The sequence below is a fragment of the Tenebrio molitor genome, chromosome 2, assembly GCF_963966145.1.
Source record: "Tenebrio molitor chromosome 2, icTenMoli1.1, whole genome shotgun sequence".
Taxonomy (NCBI): Eukaryota; Metazoa; Arthropoda; class Insecta; order Coleoptera; family Tenebrionidae; genus Tenebrio; species Tenebrio molitor.
In genome coordinates this window covers 12,436,772-12,453,288 of record NC_091047.1, presented here as the reverse complement: position 1 = coordinate 12,453,288, position 16,517 = coordinate 12,436,772, and the positions used below count along the sequence as shown (strand labels likewise).

Below are 16,517 nucleotides of genomic sequence, written 5' to 3'. Positions count from 1 at the left end.
TTTTCCTTTATGTTTCTTCAGCAATATGTCCAGTGGAAAAATTTTTAATGAGACCTCAAACACATTAGAAAATAATGCCGAAACAACAAATGTGGATAATAATAGAACGTCTCTTCTGTCAGATTCCAAAAATGTTCAACCAGAAAGGACATTATCTCAAATCCTGGGCTCACAGAAAACAGATGGTGTTAATTTTTTCAAAATATTGATAAAAAATTCACTTTAGAACAAATTTTGCAGCTAGTATGAAATCACCGCACGGTTCGTCTAATTATGCACAGGACAACTTGGGACAGTCATCAATCTCGTCCATGATAACGCAAAAAAGTACGGGAAGCGTAACTAGTACTGTAAGTGGTAAGGCGATTATTAAAATGTCGGGGTAATACCGAAGGAACAAAATGTATTGAAAACATTTCAGATATGTCGACTACTAGTGCTGCATCCAGTAATCCATCTACAGACAAAGTACTTTTATCTCCTAGAGATACTGTACGTTCTATGTCCAGGCAGAGTTCTTTATATGGTAAATGCATGTAGCATTAAAAAAATTTGATGCACCATTCACTACTGTCTATACTGAATTTCATTCATCCACAATCCATGGCAGATTACTGCAAATGGGATTACGACTTTTTTGCAATAATTCTTCAGTTAAATGTATTTCAGTTCCTATTTAAAATGAGCAACAGTTAACTTGTTCTCATTTGAAAATACATACTTGCAAAAATTCAAATTTAGGTTGCAGATGAGTAATACTTTTTCAAAACTGTTTTAATACAATTTACCATAAAGCTTCAGGTAAGTTTTTTGAGACAAGAAGCACAAGAAGCAGGTCATCAAGTGGAGCTACTTCCAGGAAAGTGAATTTGAGCCAACGTGGTTCACAATTTCTAAAAAATCCTTTAGATGGTACAGTAACTGCTATAAAGTGTTAATGTTATAATTTTTTTTTTTTTTACTTTTAGATATGACAAACACTCAGGTAGTTGAGGCTGTACAAGAATTACAGAAGAACACAAAACACTTAGAATTAGAAAATATAGTTTTTCTTCACTTCCTAGAAAAGAATGAACCAGCACTAATTGAAGGTTGTTAGATAAGCCTTTTTTATGTTATATTTATGGAATAAATTTCAGGAATGGAATCAACCTTGAAAAATGTGCAAGCCTTACAAGAGAGAGCATCTATTTCTTCTAGAAGATTTACTTTAACTAGACATTCTAGAAGAGAATCACTTTTCCTAGCCCCTTCTTCCAGTTTTATGGGTCCTATGGTGGTAGAGAAAGAAGGTCCAAGGTACTAATAAAAATAAAGTACATGATCAATTCAAACACTTTTTATAAGAAACTGACAATCATCATTTACATATTCCATAATAACAGACTCTCCATCTATAACCACACCATTGTCAACAAGCAATTGAAGACTATTTGCAAGATCCTTTGAAAGAATTTCACCACTATCCTGTTTAAATAATCTTAATTTTTTTCCCATGCTTTTATTATTGTCATTTTTTATCTTACATTCATCTGCAATAGCATCAATAGCTCGGCCTATACTCCAATTTTTAGACACAAATACAGGATGACCTTGTGCAGTTTCAGGGTGAACAACATTAAAATAAATCCTTTCAGATGTGGGAATTGTATTCAAACCTTTTGCTTTGTTTTTGATCTTCATGAGTTGAACTTTGTTCACTAAGTTCTTATTTTTACCCTTTCTTTTTGCTTCTAATAAGTTGTGTTCAATTTGTTTGTCTACTGCCAGTTTAGCTTCATTAAATTGCCTAGATGAAGCAGCATACTTTTCTTTTTTCTCAGCAATAGCTTTTTCATCTTTATCATTACACTCATCAAAATGCCTGTGTTTTACACAAAAATGTTTTTGACAATTACCACAAAGCAGTTGTACCAAACTAGTTTCATTGCACCCATCATGAGCACACTTATGAGCTGTGACAATTTTTTGAGGCTCCTCAACTATTGGCTGTTTATTAAAAGCTTCACAAGATTGTATGTGAATGTTAAAATGCTCTGAACAAAACTGTTTGCCACATTTACATTGCAGTGGAAGAAAATCTAATTGTTTGCAGTCAGTTTGAAAACAACGTTCACCTAGATTTGGTAATTCCATTATTGATGTTCACTTAAAGCACTGAGAGCGATGTCAGTCCATTTTTGTTCTTGCTCTTTGAGGGTCAAATGAATGTCGCCTGAATCTGCTTCCGGATCGGCTAATTCATATGTTGGCACGTTGATATCGTCCTCAGGAAGCTTGTCGGAACGCCACTTATCGTCAATTAAGTCGACAAAATAACCCTCGATGGCAACTGTGCTGTCCATTCCTACAATGTTAGGTTAGGAAACGTAACATTGTTATGCATATTTAAACCATGTTATAATTACCTATGATTTAAATTTAAAAATTATTCGATTTCAGTAAAAACATTTCACGATTATGACTTGACACAATTTATTTTTCAACAACCACGTATGACAGAAGACAGATGAAAAATGACATCTCATAACTCATGTTCATAATTTTCAGATGTCGCTGTATAAATACCCACGAAATATAAAGGAAAATCAAATTCCGTTCAAAACAGTCCACATTTAATTATTAAAAAATATGTAGTTAATATTAATTTCTAAATTGAAAACGTATATGTATTACTAAAATCTTACATTAAATTATTTTTTAGAATAAATATAACTCAAAAAACAGACTTAATCTTACGAGAAATGGATGAAATTAAAGCCAATCTTGAAAAATTAGAGAAAAAATGTCATCGTATAAGACATAAATTGAAGGCAGAACTGGAAGAGATGGGCATTAGAGAAACTGAAATACAGGACACTATCGATACCTTTGAAAATGTTTTCGTTCATGGAAACGTCGAAAAATTTACACAAGCAAATCCAGCAGATAAATTTGCTAGGTAGGTAAACATTACATAGACAATTTTGCACCACATAAAATGTAAAATTGATATTAAATTTATATTGCGTACTGTAAGATAAAATTATGATTGCATTAATCGAAAAACAAAATAGTTTAAAGTTGATTAGAATGATGTACATTCGAAAAAATTATGCAAAATTTCAGATTCATGGAAGAGTGCTTCAAACAAACGCGACTAACGATAGACAAAATACGACTAAGAACCAGTTCTTTAAAAGTTCAGTACCAAAAAATTTGTAATCAGCTTACTCAGAAAAAATTGCTTGGAGAAAATTTGCAAGAAGTGGATTTTGAACAGCTTCAAATTGAAAATAAACGTTTGGTGGAAAAAATAGATCAGCGAAATCTCCTTCTTCTGGAACTGAAAAAGATGAATGGTCGTGCAAATCTATTACTGAGCCGTCATAAAAAACATTTGCTGAAAAAATTACAAGATCTGAAAGATATTCAAGATACCATAAAGTTTAAAGAGGACTCAATTATTAAATTGGACGATGAGTGTGATAAAATTGCTCTTGAACTAGAGGAAACTAAAGCGGAATACGATAAAATAAAACAAAAAACTGAGAACTATGAGGTTACAGAGGTGAAAAATAAGTATGTTTGTGACATATTCTGTGTCTTATAGGTACCTGCTGTTATAGAATACGTAAAAAAGAAAGCTGAATTAGGAGTTTTAAAAAAGAATTTGAAGGTTTGGGCCAGACGTAAACAAATTAAAGATGTAAACATGAATTGTCTTGGGTTAGTGCGTTTGTTGAGTTTTTCTATTTATTTTAGATGGCGCTTACGGCTTCCGTGAGAGAAATGAAACATACTACTGGTTTGATTGTTCCAAGACCGTCATGGTTCGTGTAAGCTTCTGATTATTGGCGTGGAATATGAAGGTAATCTTACAAAATGTTGCAGAAATCCACATGAAGTGCACAGAGGAAGAGCTTCGATCGAGAGTACGTTTGAGTTCATGTTTGAACGTGAAACATACAGACCGAAAAATCCGAAAAGAAAGAAAAAGAATATTAGAAAGTTGTAATTTTCACCGATCAATAAAATACTGACATTTCTTGTACCCATGTGGTATTTTTCTTTTTCTTTTAGACATTTCAATATCAAACAATACAATATCATTGACAAATAATCATTTTATAATAACGTTGGTTTTTATCGGTGTGTAAATTAAATTTTTTATCAGTATTTCTATCCTTTTTACCTATTGTTATAAGTAACAATGTTTTCGTATATTTTAATCTGTAGTTAAATTTAACTCACGTTGGTGCAACCGGCCCTTATTGTGGTTATTAGCATCGTCTTGTTTCTATTCATCTTTCCTCTCAAACTTTTAAATTTACCGCCAGTGCATATGTCTGTAAAAAGGTGGGGGAATCCGCAGCAGGACATGAATCTGTCACTGTCTGTTCCATAGGTCTGTTTCTGTTGCTGTTCTCTTCTCTGAGTTCTCTGTTCGTTGCAAGCAAGTTCTAACAGAACGTGTTTTATATTTTGTGTGTTTTCTAACCTATACATAAAACCACGTTTTTCAAATTTTTCTTAAATCTTAACGTTTGTTATTGAGTTGTGCTAATCATCTTAATACAAATGGATTATTCCATAGGCAGTTTATCAGATTTGATAACTGGTTCTAATACACCGAACAAGAAGAAAGTAGTCAAAAAACAAATTGCCGCAGAAAGCAACCAAGTTGTCTCCGAGGAGTCCCAAATGGATACAAGTGTGGAAAAAAGTGGCACGAAACGAAAATTACAGGACAATGATGATGAGAATGGGTCAGTTGGAGAAGTAGGAAGTACTGAAAATGGTGAGAGACCCGTTAAATTAAAGAAGAGAAATAGAAAGAACAGGGACGATCCAGAATCACTTTCACGAACTATTTTTGTGGGGAATGTACCTATTGGTTCAGAATCAAAGAACTTGGTGGCATTCTTCAAGAAGTATGGAAAAGTTGAATCTGCTCGAATTAGAGGCGTTCCTGTTGCTGATCCTAAAACTCCAAAAAAGGTGGCATTTATTAAGAAGAAATTTCATCCACAAAGAAAAAGTGTTTTTGCTTTTGTTAGGTAGTATCACAGGTATATGTATATTGTGAGTTGTGCGAATTATAATCTTACAGATTTGAACAACGTGAAGATGCAGTTAAAGCGACTGAGGCAGATGGCGTAATATATGAGGATCATCATTTGAGAATACATTTATGTGTTGGTACAGAGAAACCTGATGAAAACAAAGCTATCTTTGTAGGAAATCTAAGCTTTTGTGAGATATGTTCTTACATGTAAATGTGAGTTTTACTCATTTTTTTTTATCTAGCTGCTGAAGAAGATGACTTGTGGCAATTATTTGAACCTTGTGGTGCAATTTCATCTGTTCGTATTGTAAGAGATAACAGAACAGGAAGAGGAAAAGGATTTGGCTATGTGAATTTTCAAGATTCAGATTCCGTAACTCTTGCTTTAGAGATGGAAAATGTTAAATTGAAAGAGAGAGAATTGAGGATCAGCAATTGTAATATTAATGCTGCTAAGAAAAATAAGAATAACAAAGTGAAAAAGGTTTTTTTGTTAAGTTTTTAAAATTGTATTATTTAATATTTTTTAATTTTAAGATACGAAAACCAGGCAAACCTAAAATTGAAAAAAAAGTGATTAAAACCAAGGATGAAGTACATGGGAAACAAGAAAATGGGGAACCTAAAAATAAATCTTTTCAAGGTGTTAAGTTTGTTGCGAAAAAGGTATGCACATTTTTTTTCTAAATAAGTAACATGACATTCACAAAATGTTATTGCAGAAGATACAAAAACCAGGCAAGCCTAAAATTGAAAAAAAAGTGATTAAAACTGAGGATGAAGTACATGGGAAACCTAAAAATAAATCTTTTCAAGGTGGTAAGTTTGTTGCGAAAAAGGTATGCACATTTTTTTTCTAAATAAGTAACATGACATTCACAAAATGTTATTGCAGAAGATACAAAAACCAGGCAAACCTAAAATTGAAAAAAAAGTGATTAAAACCGAGGATGAAGTACATGGGAAACAAGAAAATGGGAAACCTAAAAATAAATCTTTTCAAGGTGTTAAGTTTGTTGCGAAAAAGGTATGCACATTTTTTTTCTAAATAAGTAACATGACATTCACAAAATGTTATTGCAGAAGATACAAAAACCAGGCAAACCTAAAATTGAAAAAAAAGTGATTAAAACCGAGGATGAAGTACATGTGAAACAAGAAAATGGGGAACCTAAAAATAAATCTTTTCAAGGTGTTAAGTTTGTTCAGAGAAAGGTATGCACATTTTTTTTCTAAATAAGTAACATGACATTCACAAAATGTTATTGCAGAAGATGAAATTCAACAGGGGTTTGTTAAAAAAGCAGAAGCTGGTTAAGCAAATAGCACCAAAATAAACTCGAAACATGTTTTAGTATATAGATGAGCTTTGTGGTGTAACAAATAAAGTTTTTAAAAAATAAAACACCCTTTAAGTAACAATTCTGTTTAATTTTTCTTGAACATTTTGAGGAAATGTGTTGCTATAATTTTTTGCACAATAAATGCAATAGGTACCATCATAATAGAAGCTACAATTAGTATCTTTACAAACGTTTTTACCGCACTTTATACATTGTGTTCCGAGAATTATAAATTCACCTTGTTTAGGTGGAACAAATGGGTCCTCAATGACGTACGCATTTTCTAAAAACTTATATTGTTTAACAAAAGGCGGATCATTTCCAAAATAATCATAGCTTTCCCGTAAGGCACAGATTTCGCACTGAAAATATTTAACTTCCACCTTGGTTTCACTCTTAATTGGCTGACTACTTTTTTCTGTTGCTTCCTCAGTTGAAATATTCTGTGGTTTTTGCGACGTACTTGCTACTGGATCTTCACATTCAGATTTTACCAGGACAGTTTCCATTTTTCAGTTGAGTAAGTCTGTGAACACAAAATGCAACGCTCACACAATTGGCTACTGAGACTTTGGTACATTAATTTTTTCCTTTGGGGCCTCAATCGGCCACCAGTTTGGTTTACGAGTTGTCCCGATTCCATCTCCAATTTTTATCTCGTTGACGGCTAGAGCTTTAGTAATTCTTAACAAACCTAGTCCAACATCAGTTTCTACACCTCTTAGTTTCCCTAGATTAACATTCTCTTGTACAATTTTTTCATCAGGCGATTTTGTTGGTGTTTTGGTAAAATAAATTGGCATTAAACGCTTTCTAACTACCCCTGTGTGATGCACTCTAGCTGTCAATTCCTGACCTATATAACAACCTTTATGAAAACTAATACCGTGCAAATAATCGCAATTGCATTCAAGAGGAAAACAGTCTCTTGGAGGTAAATCCAGAAATCCCTCTCCAACGCCCAAATTATAACGCAGCCACCGATAATTTCTCGTGCTGTCCGGACGTGATTCTACATTAACAATATCGCTAATTTGTTCTGAAATATTTATGTCAGACTTTGTAATGATTCGTGAACCCAAGTGGGCGACTCTTGGGTCGCGATAAATTAGTAAATCCCGATGGACAGTGTGCGTTGTCTGAGGTACAGATTCGTTCAATTTTTGACATGGAATTATTACACCGTCCAACATCTTTTGGTCGTCGGTACTATTGCAATTAATAACGCTATCGTTAAATAAGACATAAATTTTAAATTCATCAGCTAAACTAGCAATATCAATTTTACGTCTAACTCTGTACAGTTTTAAGTGTTTTTGCAAAGTCTCTAAACCTTGAATATCACATTCTAATAAATATGTATCTTTTTCTTTACATCGATATACAATGGTGTCATAAAGCACACGGCCTGAACTGTTTAAAAACATGGTGTACATGCTTCCGGGTCCAGAGTTTAGATGTTCTATATCATTCGTAATTAAACCTTGCAGAAAATTTGACACTTCATGACCTGATACGCGTATCAAAGCTCTCTCTTTTAAATGTTCCAAGACATTATTTGGCGACGTAGACAGGAAGCGCTTTAGCGGCAAACGACCTAATAAGGTTTTGATTTTAAACATTTTTAAGACCTAACCTAGAAAAGTTCTCTATAGTTGTTTCACGTTTAAATGTTGTGACTTACCATAAATCATTCAGCAAATTGACTCAATAATCACGTTTATAACTAAAAACTTCATGTGGGGGCACTACAATAGAGTTATGATATTGAGGTTATATTTGAATTATGACCTTCGACCATACAATACATTGTATTGTATGGTCGAAGATTATGACAAATAAATCAATGCTTTTTGACATTTTGACAAGGTCATTTGTAAGACTCGCCAAAGAAGTAAAGAAAGAAGATTAAGTAATCATAAAGGATATAAAATAGATAGAACCTAGATAATTAAACTCGGTACAGGTTGCAAAGACACACTTGTCATTTGCAACAGCACTTTTATGGCATTAGTCATTTGAAATTACTTTAAAACTGTACTTATATGGAAAATATTCAACCCAAACTATGATTTTCTGGTCCCTTTGTGCCTTTATTTGGTTCAGAAATATGAAAAAAATGCTGTTGCAAATGACAAGTGTGTCTTTGCAACATGTACCGAGTTTAGAACCTTTTAAATTGCAGTTGATTTATATTTCAGTTTTAATTTATTTTAAAAGTGGTAATACAAATCAAACAATTTTTTCATTCAATTCAATTAAAGACACCTATAACCTTGTCAAATAATCATTTATTTTAGATTTAATTTAGATAATTAGATACCCTGTAGGTATAGTCTGTTTTTAAAATATAGGTATGCAGTTGTACTTATTAGTTTATAACACGAACTACGTGTATGTAGCTATTTCCTTTCAACACATGTCAAACAAGTTAGTTGCCTCTGCTACAGTTAATTTCAAAATTATCGAGTACTATCGCGGCCATCCAAAAGTGAACGTTTTTTTTTTGTAGTTTGATTTTTACTTTAAATCATAGGCGTCCTAAAATGTCAAAGTTTGACACTAGCGATAAAAAAATTATTGAAACTATTTTTTTTAAATGCCACATCAGCCACATCTCACTCCGATGCAGACAGCTAGGGCTACTGCAAAGCTAAAATAAAATTGGTCGTTGGCTGCTGTGGCGAGAGAATTACATTGCAGTAAGACTTGCATCTTCAATATAAAGAGGGGTTGGCAAGAAAACAAACTTGAGAGGCCAATGCGAATAGGTGTTGGAAAGGTTTCTTTACTAAAGTTTACTTTCACTTTAATAATGTATTAATTACTTCTCAGTCTCATTTTTATTATTACAACTTTTTATTATTAAAATAGTAACGCCTGCTGCACGAACGCCAATGAATACAGCCTGATTTAATCTAACGAAAAATACGGAAATTTTCGCAAGCTATCGTTCACTTTTGGATGGCCGCGATTGTACACCTCAAAAATCAAGAAGTTGAATTATTACAGTTTTTTCCGCATGTAAAGATGGCTTTTTGAAATTTGAGCGTCATATTTTTTATATAGGTTAAGTAAGTTTGACAACATAAAATGTCGCTGATATTTTAGAACACCATAATATTGTCTATTTTATCCTCTTCTCAGTGCTCTTCGCGATATTATAGTCCTGGGCTGCCCTCCGAGTCGACCACCCTTCTTCTAATTTGGAAAGAATGAGCACTTTCTCGTTTTGGGTTAGATTAGGCGTTTTGTTTGTCAAAATTGATATTGATCATTGACAAAAAGATGTAAGTACATTTCACACTGTAGAAAATTAGGTGTACTCTATAATTTTGAAATTAACTGTACGTGCGCTATTAAGATGGTCGCTCTATGTATCTCACTCCCAACCGTACGATTTGAGTAACATAGAACTATTGACATGCGTCTGACTCGACGCGGCGTAAGAAATTCGAAATAAATGCACATAATAGGAGAGTCGAATGATATTTTGATGATTTACAGCGATTATTTCGATTTATTCGATTATCAAAATATATCGATTATGCCCAACTCTAGAAAATACTATAATTTTTTGACAATGGCGGTAACATAAACAACTCATTATGCCTTGCTGTCAAATGTCAAATACGGACGAACGGCATGTCGACTTCTTGATTCAAACGTGACGTCACTGCATATATTTTTGAAATGAACTATACCGGGTGGGGCATCGTATACGCGCACGCGAAAAATCGCGACTTCTAATTAAATTAAATTGTCGAAATTTTATATATCTAACTAATTATTGATAAGGTATATTTGAGAATTTTAAAAAAAATGTTTGTTAATAAATAAGGCCGTAACAGTTTTATTAGTTTTCTGAAATTAACTGTTAATTTACCTATAAAGTTTTTACACTAAATGAATCTGTATCTGTTAGCGCATCAAACCCTGGTGGCACAATTATAAATTTTGACTTGGTTAACTAAATAATTCGCTTTTTTATTTAAACGCAAACCAGACGCGTGATTTATGGCACAATGGTATAATTTCCCAACAAAAGGTATTGCCGACCGTTTTAAACCTTTTTGCCATAAAATTGACAATTTCCATTGTCACCTAAATTTACCACAGCACAAGTAGCAGGTCATAAATAAAAATGATTTTGAAAGTTGAAATGTAAAACTGCATTTAATTCAAAATCTAATTGGTGTTTTTTTCCGCTGATTTCGTAAATAATTATAGGAAGTGAATCTGGGTAGGTCAGTGTAAAAATTAGAATTTAACTTTTTGGTTGAAATTTACATTTTATTTTTTTTTTGGCTTTGTTTGTAAGTGAAAAATTATCAAAAAAATTGTGAAATGTACCTTACCAATAGCCAGGTAAGTGTGAAAAATTTCGACAATTTTATTTAATTAGAAGTCGCGATTTCTCGCGTGCGCGTATACGATGCCCCACCCGGTATAAGGAACAAATTATACTAAGTACAGTAGTATTTATTAATTTTCAATCGTAAATAACAAAATTGTATTCATAAAATAAAAATTTACGTGTTTATTGCAGTAATTATAGCATACCTACACAGATATAAATATGTAGTTGCTAAAACATGAAAATATATGTCAAATACATCCTACACATATTCTTGGATAATTTATATAAACGGATAATAAATGACCGTGGAGTCGTTTAAAATTAATTTTAATTTGCTGGCGAAATGCTTCATTTCTATGGAAGAAACCAAATTTCCATAAATTTTAAAAACACGAAGATTTGGAAAGGCCGAGCCGATGGGTTGAGCATCAAAAGAGTCAATTTCATTGTCAGCTACATCTAAATATGCCAAAGATTGTAATTTTTTAAACTGGTTCCATTTTAAATTTCTGATGTAATTTTTTGACACTGAAAGAATGGATAACTTTGGTAAATTTTGAAAACAGTTATCTATATTGACTATTTTATTTTTGCTAAGATTAACTAGTGTTAGATTTTTTAAGTCACTGAACGCATCCATTTCTATTGTTTCGATATGATTTTCAGTTAAAATCAGTGCTGACAAGTTCCCTAAATTTTTGAACAGCTTCTGAGTTACGGTAGTAAGGTGGCTTAATGAAATCCATAATTCTTCCAAATTATATACATTTTCGAAGAAAGATACTTGATCTGCATCTTCAAAAACACATTCCACAGCATATACAATTTTTAGCGAATTCAATTTTACGAAATATGCTGCTTTGACAAAAATATTTCTCATGTTTAATTCTTTCAGCTTGGACAGATTTTCCAAAGCGGTGTTACTAATGTTAACTTCACTCATATTACCTAAATTGAAATTTAACTGTTCAACGTTTTTGAAGTTTGCCATAATATCGCTCGTTAATCTACCGGGTTTATTAATAAAACTGCAAATTGCATCCTTTTCATCGAACGAACAAGTTATAGTATCAATTATGGACCTAGTCATCCAGGGCGATAATTTTTCAACAAATTCCAAATATGATACATTTTCAGATATCCCGTGCGTTGTACCGTCAACTAGCACTTGCATCAACAGTGCTAAAAACACACTTGATACGATTTTGGACTTCATACTAAAAATAATTTTCACAATCGACTTATTAAATCAAAATAAAAAAATACCTCACGTCTAAATCACTTTTAGTGCTTATTGTGTTATGTTCAAAGAGTAAAATAATTCAAACAATTTAAACCGAAGGCAAAAGTGGTCATCAAGAGAAATGGCAATTTAGGTAAATTGTTATTTTTTGTTAACGCTTCACCGACTACTCATTATTGTAAAAAATTTTAATACGTCATTTTTAATTTGCTTTGTTTATTTTTCCGTTTGATTATATCTAATTATACCGCTGTGAGTTATAACGACACATATGTATAGTAAAAATGTTTTAGATGTGGTTTGTCAAACTCAAGATCGCTTAAAACTTATGATTGAATTGTACGTTAAGCTTGTTTGACACGATGCTAAATTTTGTAGAAAATTTGTTAGAAAATGAGAGAGACCCGCGATCAGGACCAATGAACGATCAGGATCATAGTCTGTCTTTGTCAGATCCTGATCGTTCATTGGTCCTCTCTCATTTTCTAACAAATTTTCTACAAAATTTAGCATCGTGTCATACAGCCTTTAGTGAGAAATCTGTCATAAATTTCAAATACCTTATAAGCGCGCCTAGTTACTTTTCCTGGTAGTGCCTCAATGCACATGTACGGGGTGATCAAGAAGGACTGTTTAAGTTGGTGATACTGAATTTTATTTTTAAATGGTACAAGTGGAGTAACTTCCGGTTGTTGATGGCTTCACACTGACAGCCCCATCAGTGACAAGTCAAATTTGACATTTCAAATTTAATTAAACATGCCGGTGAATTGTTCGAATTTCCTTCAGTTAATTTTTAGATTATTATTCCGAATTCCAACTTTGATTTCTTTTTGCCGTTAATTTTTACTCTCATAATCTACCATTTTGTCGTTGTTAATGCTACGTCAGATAATTGTCAAACAAACCCATAAAACATATCCGGTTGCAGTGTTGTAAATAGCTGAATAAAAAAATGTTCTTAATTGTATTGCCAACTTAAACAGTCCTTCTTGATCACCCGATATAACGTTCCGGCAATAGTAAAAATTATTGTTCGATACTTCCCTAGAAAGTGAGTCTGTATCCATGGTTACAAGTGGGTAAAGGTTTCTCTTTCGTTCACTGTCTTTCGCTCACTCTCTTTCGCTCTCTAGTTTTCATTCACGCATAATTGAAATTCGATTTTATGAAAATAATAAGTAATATAATAATAACTATATCAATTCACAGCCACCTAATATGCCCATTTGGTAACTCGCGGCACTTGCCTTTTCCAGGACATTATCAGGAGCATATAATTCTTCCTCATCCATTTCCACAACGTTCTTGCGTTGTTGTAATGTTTCGGAATATCTTATCACTTATTAGGAACATGGTCAGTTCAAGATGCATGTCAGAACTTCTTTTGGTGTTTCCAAAGAAAAAGGGGATCTGTTGCAGAAGCTTTTTTAGCATTATTTTATATCAAAAACAGAATTTATGGAATGGAGTGTTCCTTAAGAAAGCAAAGATGATAAGTGTTTTCGGATGTAGCATTTTTAGACCTTACTACGTATCTAACAGTCGAGCACCAAAGTATGTATGATTGATAAGAGTTGACCATCCTTTAAACGTTATAATATAATCATCAGTAAATGTTTTATTTTAGCTGCATTAATAATTTTCTAATACAAATTAGAGTTGAATGAAGGGGCATTGTTTCAACAAGAAATCTAGACTTAAATCTTAAAAACACCGACAATACAGGTTTGCAGGTTTCTTTAATCAATTTAGGGAATTCAGACGAACTCAGTTAATTTGTACTAAAACGCATAAATCTAAATCGACATTGTGAAGATGTCCGTCGCATCATCGATGCAAGCGTCAGTACTTTTCTTTTTTAATTTATTATTTATTAATAATTTTGTGAATAATGTGTAATTTCTAAGAGTGTGCATAAAGATAGAATATTCTTGTAAAATTTTGAATTGAAATGAATAACTTTCATCGGTCAAATGCCTTGAAATTGGATTAAAGAACATGCGATTTTTTACAGTTTATTACTGTAGGCAAACACGAGATCTCCCTGTCACCTTTCCATTTTATCCCGAATGCTTTTAGAAAAGCCATATGGAGGCAATATCGGCGTAGCGTTGAGCAGCTACGAAAACCGGGCAGGAAATTACCCTTCGCCGTTCGCAATATGTCAGACAGGACAAACATTGACGTCAGCTTGTGTAAACAATGTACTCATTATTACATGTGTCGCGCCTCTGAAACATTGACCGTAAAGAAATTGAAGAGAAACTCGCAAATTATCGGTCATTTATTTGAGACGAAGAAGGAAAACTCAGTTTTCACATGAGCAACAATCATGTGATGGCGAACGCGACGGTCGGAAATTGCAACAACACTGTCGGAAAATTTAAGAACGACGAAACAAAGGTCTCGGCAAGTTTAGTGATTTTGTCTAAAATAGCGCCGCAGTGGCAGGCAGAAATTAATTATTTCTTTCATTAGTAGAAGTTTATTAATTAAGGAAGCGCTTCAGATTCGTCTTGTTGTTTGTTCAGCGTCATCTCAACCCTTTGCCTCCACTCGGATGAGACCAACTTTAAAATGGAAACTTATAAGAACGGCTCGCACAACAAAATTAATTATGTATCTCTAAATGGAATATTCATTCAGTTATGTCAATATGGGAGTTATTAAAAATTATAATGTTTTTCTGTTTCATGAAATATTCGCGTTTCGCGGAGGTGAATAATATAGATACTGAAAATTTGACAAGTTTCTTTTTACGAACAAACTTTTTGCATCCAATTGATTCCAAAAATTATGTTTTTCCTTGTAGGTCACGACTCGTGTCTATATCCTGACGTCTGAAGCAGGAATTAAAAGGCGTAGCAGGCACGCATGTGTATAAAGCACATATTTGATGTTTGTCGTGGAATCGCGGCAATAAAGAGTGAACTAATACGAAATAATCGTATTATTGGCCTCCTAACGCTATATCCGTCTCCTTCTGTTGTGTGTATGAGGATATAGAGGGCGCCGAAGGTTCTGGTTGTTGATTAGATCGTACAACAGGTAACAGTCAACAGGCTCAAATATTTGCAAATCCGTCTCGAATGTAAATATCCTCGTCTAAACCGGGTGGATCTGTTGTTACAATGTCAGACAATGCAGCTAATCTACCTTTAATTTGATAGATGTCTGGATTATAGGTTCGTTCTGTTCTTCACCTAATGCGTGTAAGAATAATTGACTTGTTTACACAGTTCTGAAGGTGAAAAGAACTGTTGGTCCAAAGTGTCGAATGTCTATGGAGTAAAACTCAAATTAGATAGCAAAAACAGAAGGTGTTTAATGTTAAAAAAATAAGTTGTCAGTATCATTTAGAATTTTAGAATATAGGCGTCGGTATAGAAGAAGAAAGTCAGCACAAAAAATTACAAATTACATCTTCATCAAAAAATATTTGTGATTAATTCTGGTACCTTTTTTCTTCCAGCCTCTTTTTTCATCCTTCACCGAGATGAAAATTATATACCACATTTCTTAGGTCATTCAGTTCCACCTAATGTAACATTATAGGTTTTTTTGAAGGCGATTTTAGAAGAGACGTTCCAATGTTAACTCAAGCTGAATCTTTTTGGTACTTCGTTCGTTCAGCAGTTCTTCTTGATGATTGTTAATAATGAGTAGCCTCTCCACATGCGTTTATGCACTCTGCCACTCGACGAGGCATAGATCTGATCAGGTCGGATAATGTCCCACAGACGTTCGATGGGCGATAGATCTGGCGAATGGGGTGGTCCACGGAAGCACATCTACGCCAGCTTCTTCTAGGAATCTAGGCATTGCATAGATATCCAAGCTATATATGGTCTAGTGTTATCTTGTTGGAGGAGGGTTCCTTCGTGGCCATGTTCCATTATCCCAGTGTTCTTGTGTTCGGCTTCGGCACCAATTTAGTCGTTGTCGTTTGTGTTCTGCTGTTAAAGGCAGCATCAAATGTAGACGGCATGACTGAAGTCCAAACGACCTAATACCACGATATATGTATCGACCGACCTTCAACACCAAACCACTCATCTCCTACTCAACGTGTTGAATTGTGACGGTCACTTAATGCCAATATTCTTAAATATCGGCCTTGCGCTGCTGTAGTATTTCTTCGTCGACCTGACCGGGGAACACGAGGTTCTCTCTTCTTTCTTCAAACCATGCTTGACAACAATGCAACACTCCCTCCTTGGTTAACCTGAGCTGTGATTTGTCGGTACGAAAATCTTGCTTCTCGTAGACCAATTATGCGCCCCCGTTCAAAAGGACTTAATTGGTGAAATTGATTACGTCTTCTAACTGGGGGTATACTTTGTCACTCTTTACACGTGATACAGCTTTCTACAGAAATAATTAAATTGTAATCAACACAGCAGAAGAGAAAAAAATTGCAAAAAATGTTTACTTCGTGTGGAATTTTGTTCAAATTTTCTGTTTCTTTTTTTTTGTCCATAATTTAGCGTATTTTGATGTGATAGACGAACGTCTATGAAA

The 16,517-nt window shown here is 33.6% G+C and overlaps 5 protein-coding genes across 10 annotated transcripts; 2 read left to right on the top strand and 3 right to left on the bottom strand.

The window, feature by feature from the left end:
• The first annotated feature begins 25 nt into the window (after positions 1–25).
• Positions 26–4,033, top strand: LOC138123486 (cilia- and flagella-associated protein 263-like). Of its 3 annotated transcripts, XM_069038237.1 has the most exons (11): positions 26–185; positions 241–357; positions 422–526; positions 796–912; positions 969–1,091; positions 1,140–1,299; positions 2,705–2,941; positions 3,109–3,541; positions 3,593–3,688; positions 3,745–3,818; positions 3,874–4,033. In XM_069038237.1, exons 1-11 carry the CDS (start codon positions 26–28, stop codon positions 3,995–3,997), a joined length of 1,746 nt encoding a protein of 581 aa, XP_068894338.1. In that variant the 3' UTR covers positions 3,998–4,033. The 3 variants fall into 3 exon arrangements, 2 of the variants coding, with proteins under 2 accessions (XP_068894338.1, XP_068894339.1); XR_011156812.1 differs by lacking the exon at positions 3,874–4,033 and having other exon boundaries at positions 3,109–3,550; positions 3,609–3,688; positions 3,745–3,763; XM_069038238.1 differs by lacking the exon at positions 26–185 and having other exon boundaries at positions 241–350.
• LOC138123501 (AN1-type zinc finger protein 1-like) lies at positions 1,325–2,136 on the bottom strand. The gene has a single exon (XM_069038262.1). It carries the CDS (start codon positions 2,134–2,136, stop codon positions 1,330–1,332), a length of 807 nt encoding a protein of 268 aa, XP_068894363.1. The 3' UTR covers positions 1,325–1,329.
• On the bottom strand, positions 1,900–2,561 carry LOC138123506 (anaphase-promoting complex subunit 13). The gene is made up of 2 exons (XM_069038267.1): positions 2,409–2,561; positions 1,900–2,347 (listed from the first exon to the last, which is right to left on the bottom strand). The coding sequence occupies exon 2, from the start codon at positions 2,343–2,345 to the stop codon at positions 2,136–2,138; it is 210 nt and encodes a 69-aa protein (XP_068894368.1). The 5' UTR covers positions 2,346–2,347; positions 2,409–2,561; the 3' UTR covers positions 1,900–2,135.
• A 352-nt stretch (positions 4,034–4,385) lies between the features above and the next one.
• Positions 4,386–6,469, top strand: LOC138123493 (RNA-binding protein 34). 3 transcript variants are annotated; one of them, XM_069038249.1, is made up of 8 exons: positions 4,390–5,039; positions 5,093–5,235; positions 5,290–5,531; positions 5,585–5,713; positions 5,770–5,886; positions 5,943–6,074; positions 6,131–6,262; positions 6,319–6,469. In XM_069038249.1, the coding sequence occupies exons 1-8, from the start codon at positions 4,561–4,563 to the stop codon at positions 6,382–6,384; spliced, it is 1,440 nt and encodes a 479-aa protein (XP_068894350.1). In that variant the 5' UTR covers positions 4,390–4,560; the 3' UTR covers positions 6,385–6,469. The 3 variants fall into 3 exon arrangements, with proteins under 3 accessions (XP_068894351.1, XP_068894352.1, XP_068894350.1); XM_069038250.1 differs by lacking the exon at positions 5,770–5,886 and having other exon boundaries at positions 4,386–5,039; XM_069038251.1 differs by lacking the exon at positions 5,943–6,074 and having other exon boundaries at positions 4,386–5,039.
• A 272-nt stretch (positions 6,470–6,741) lies between these two features.
• Positions 6,742–8,313, bottom strand: LOC138123496 (putative transferase CAF17 homolog, mitochondrial). 2 transcript variants are annotated; one of them, XM_069038256.1, is made up of 3 exons: positions 8,075–8,313; positions 6,969–8,021; positions 6,742–6,916 (listed from the first exon to the last, which is right to left on the bottom strand). In XM_069038256.1, exons 1-3 carry the CDS (start codon positions 8,075–8,077, stop codon positions 6,881–6,883), a joined length of 1,092 nt encoding a protein of 363 aa, XP_068894357.1. In that variant the 5' UTR covers positions 8,078–8,313; the 3' UTR covers positions 6,742–6,880. The 2 variants fall into 2 exon arrangements, with proteins under 2 accessions (XP_068894357.1, XP_068894358.1); XM_069038257.1 differs by having other exon boundaries at positions 6,969–8,026; positions 8,075–8,309.
• Between the last annotated feature and the right edge of the window lie 8,204 nt (positions 8,314–16,517).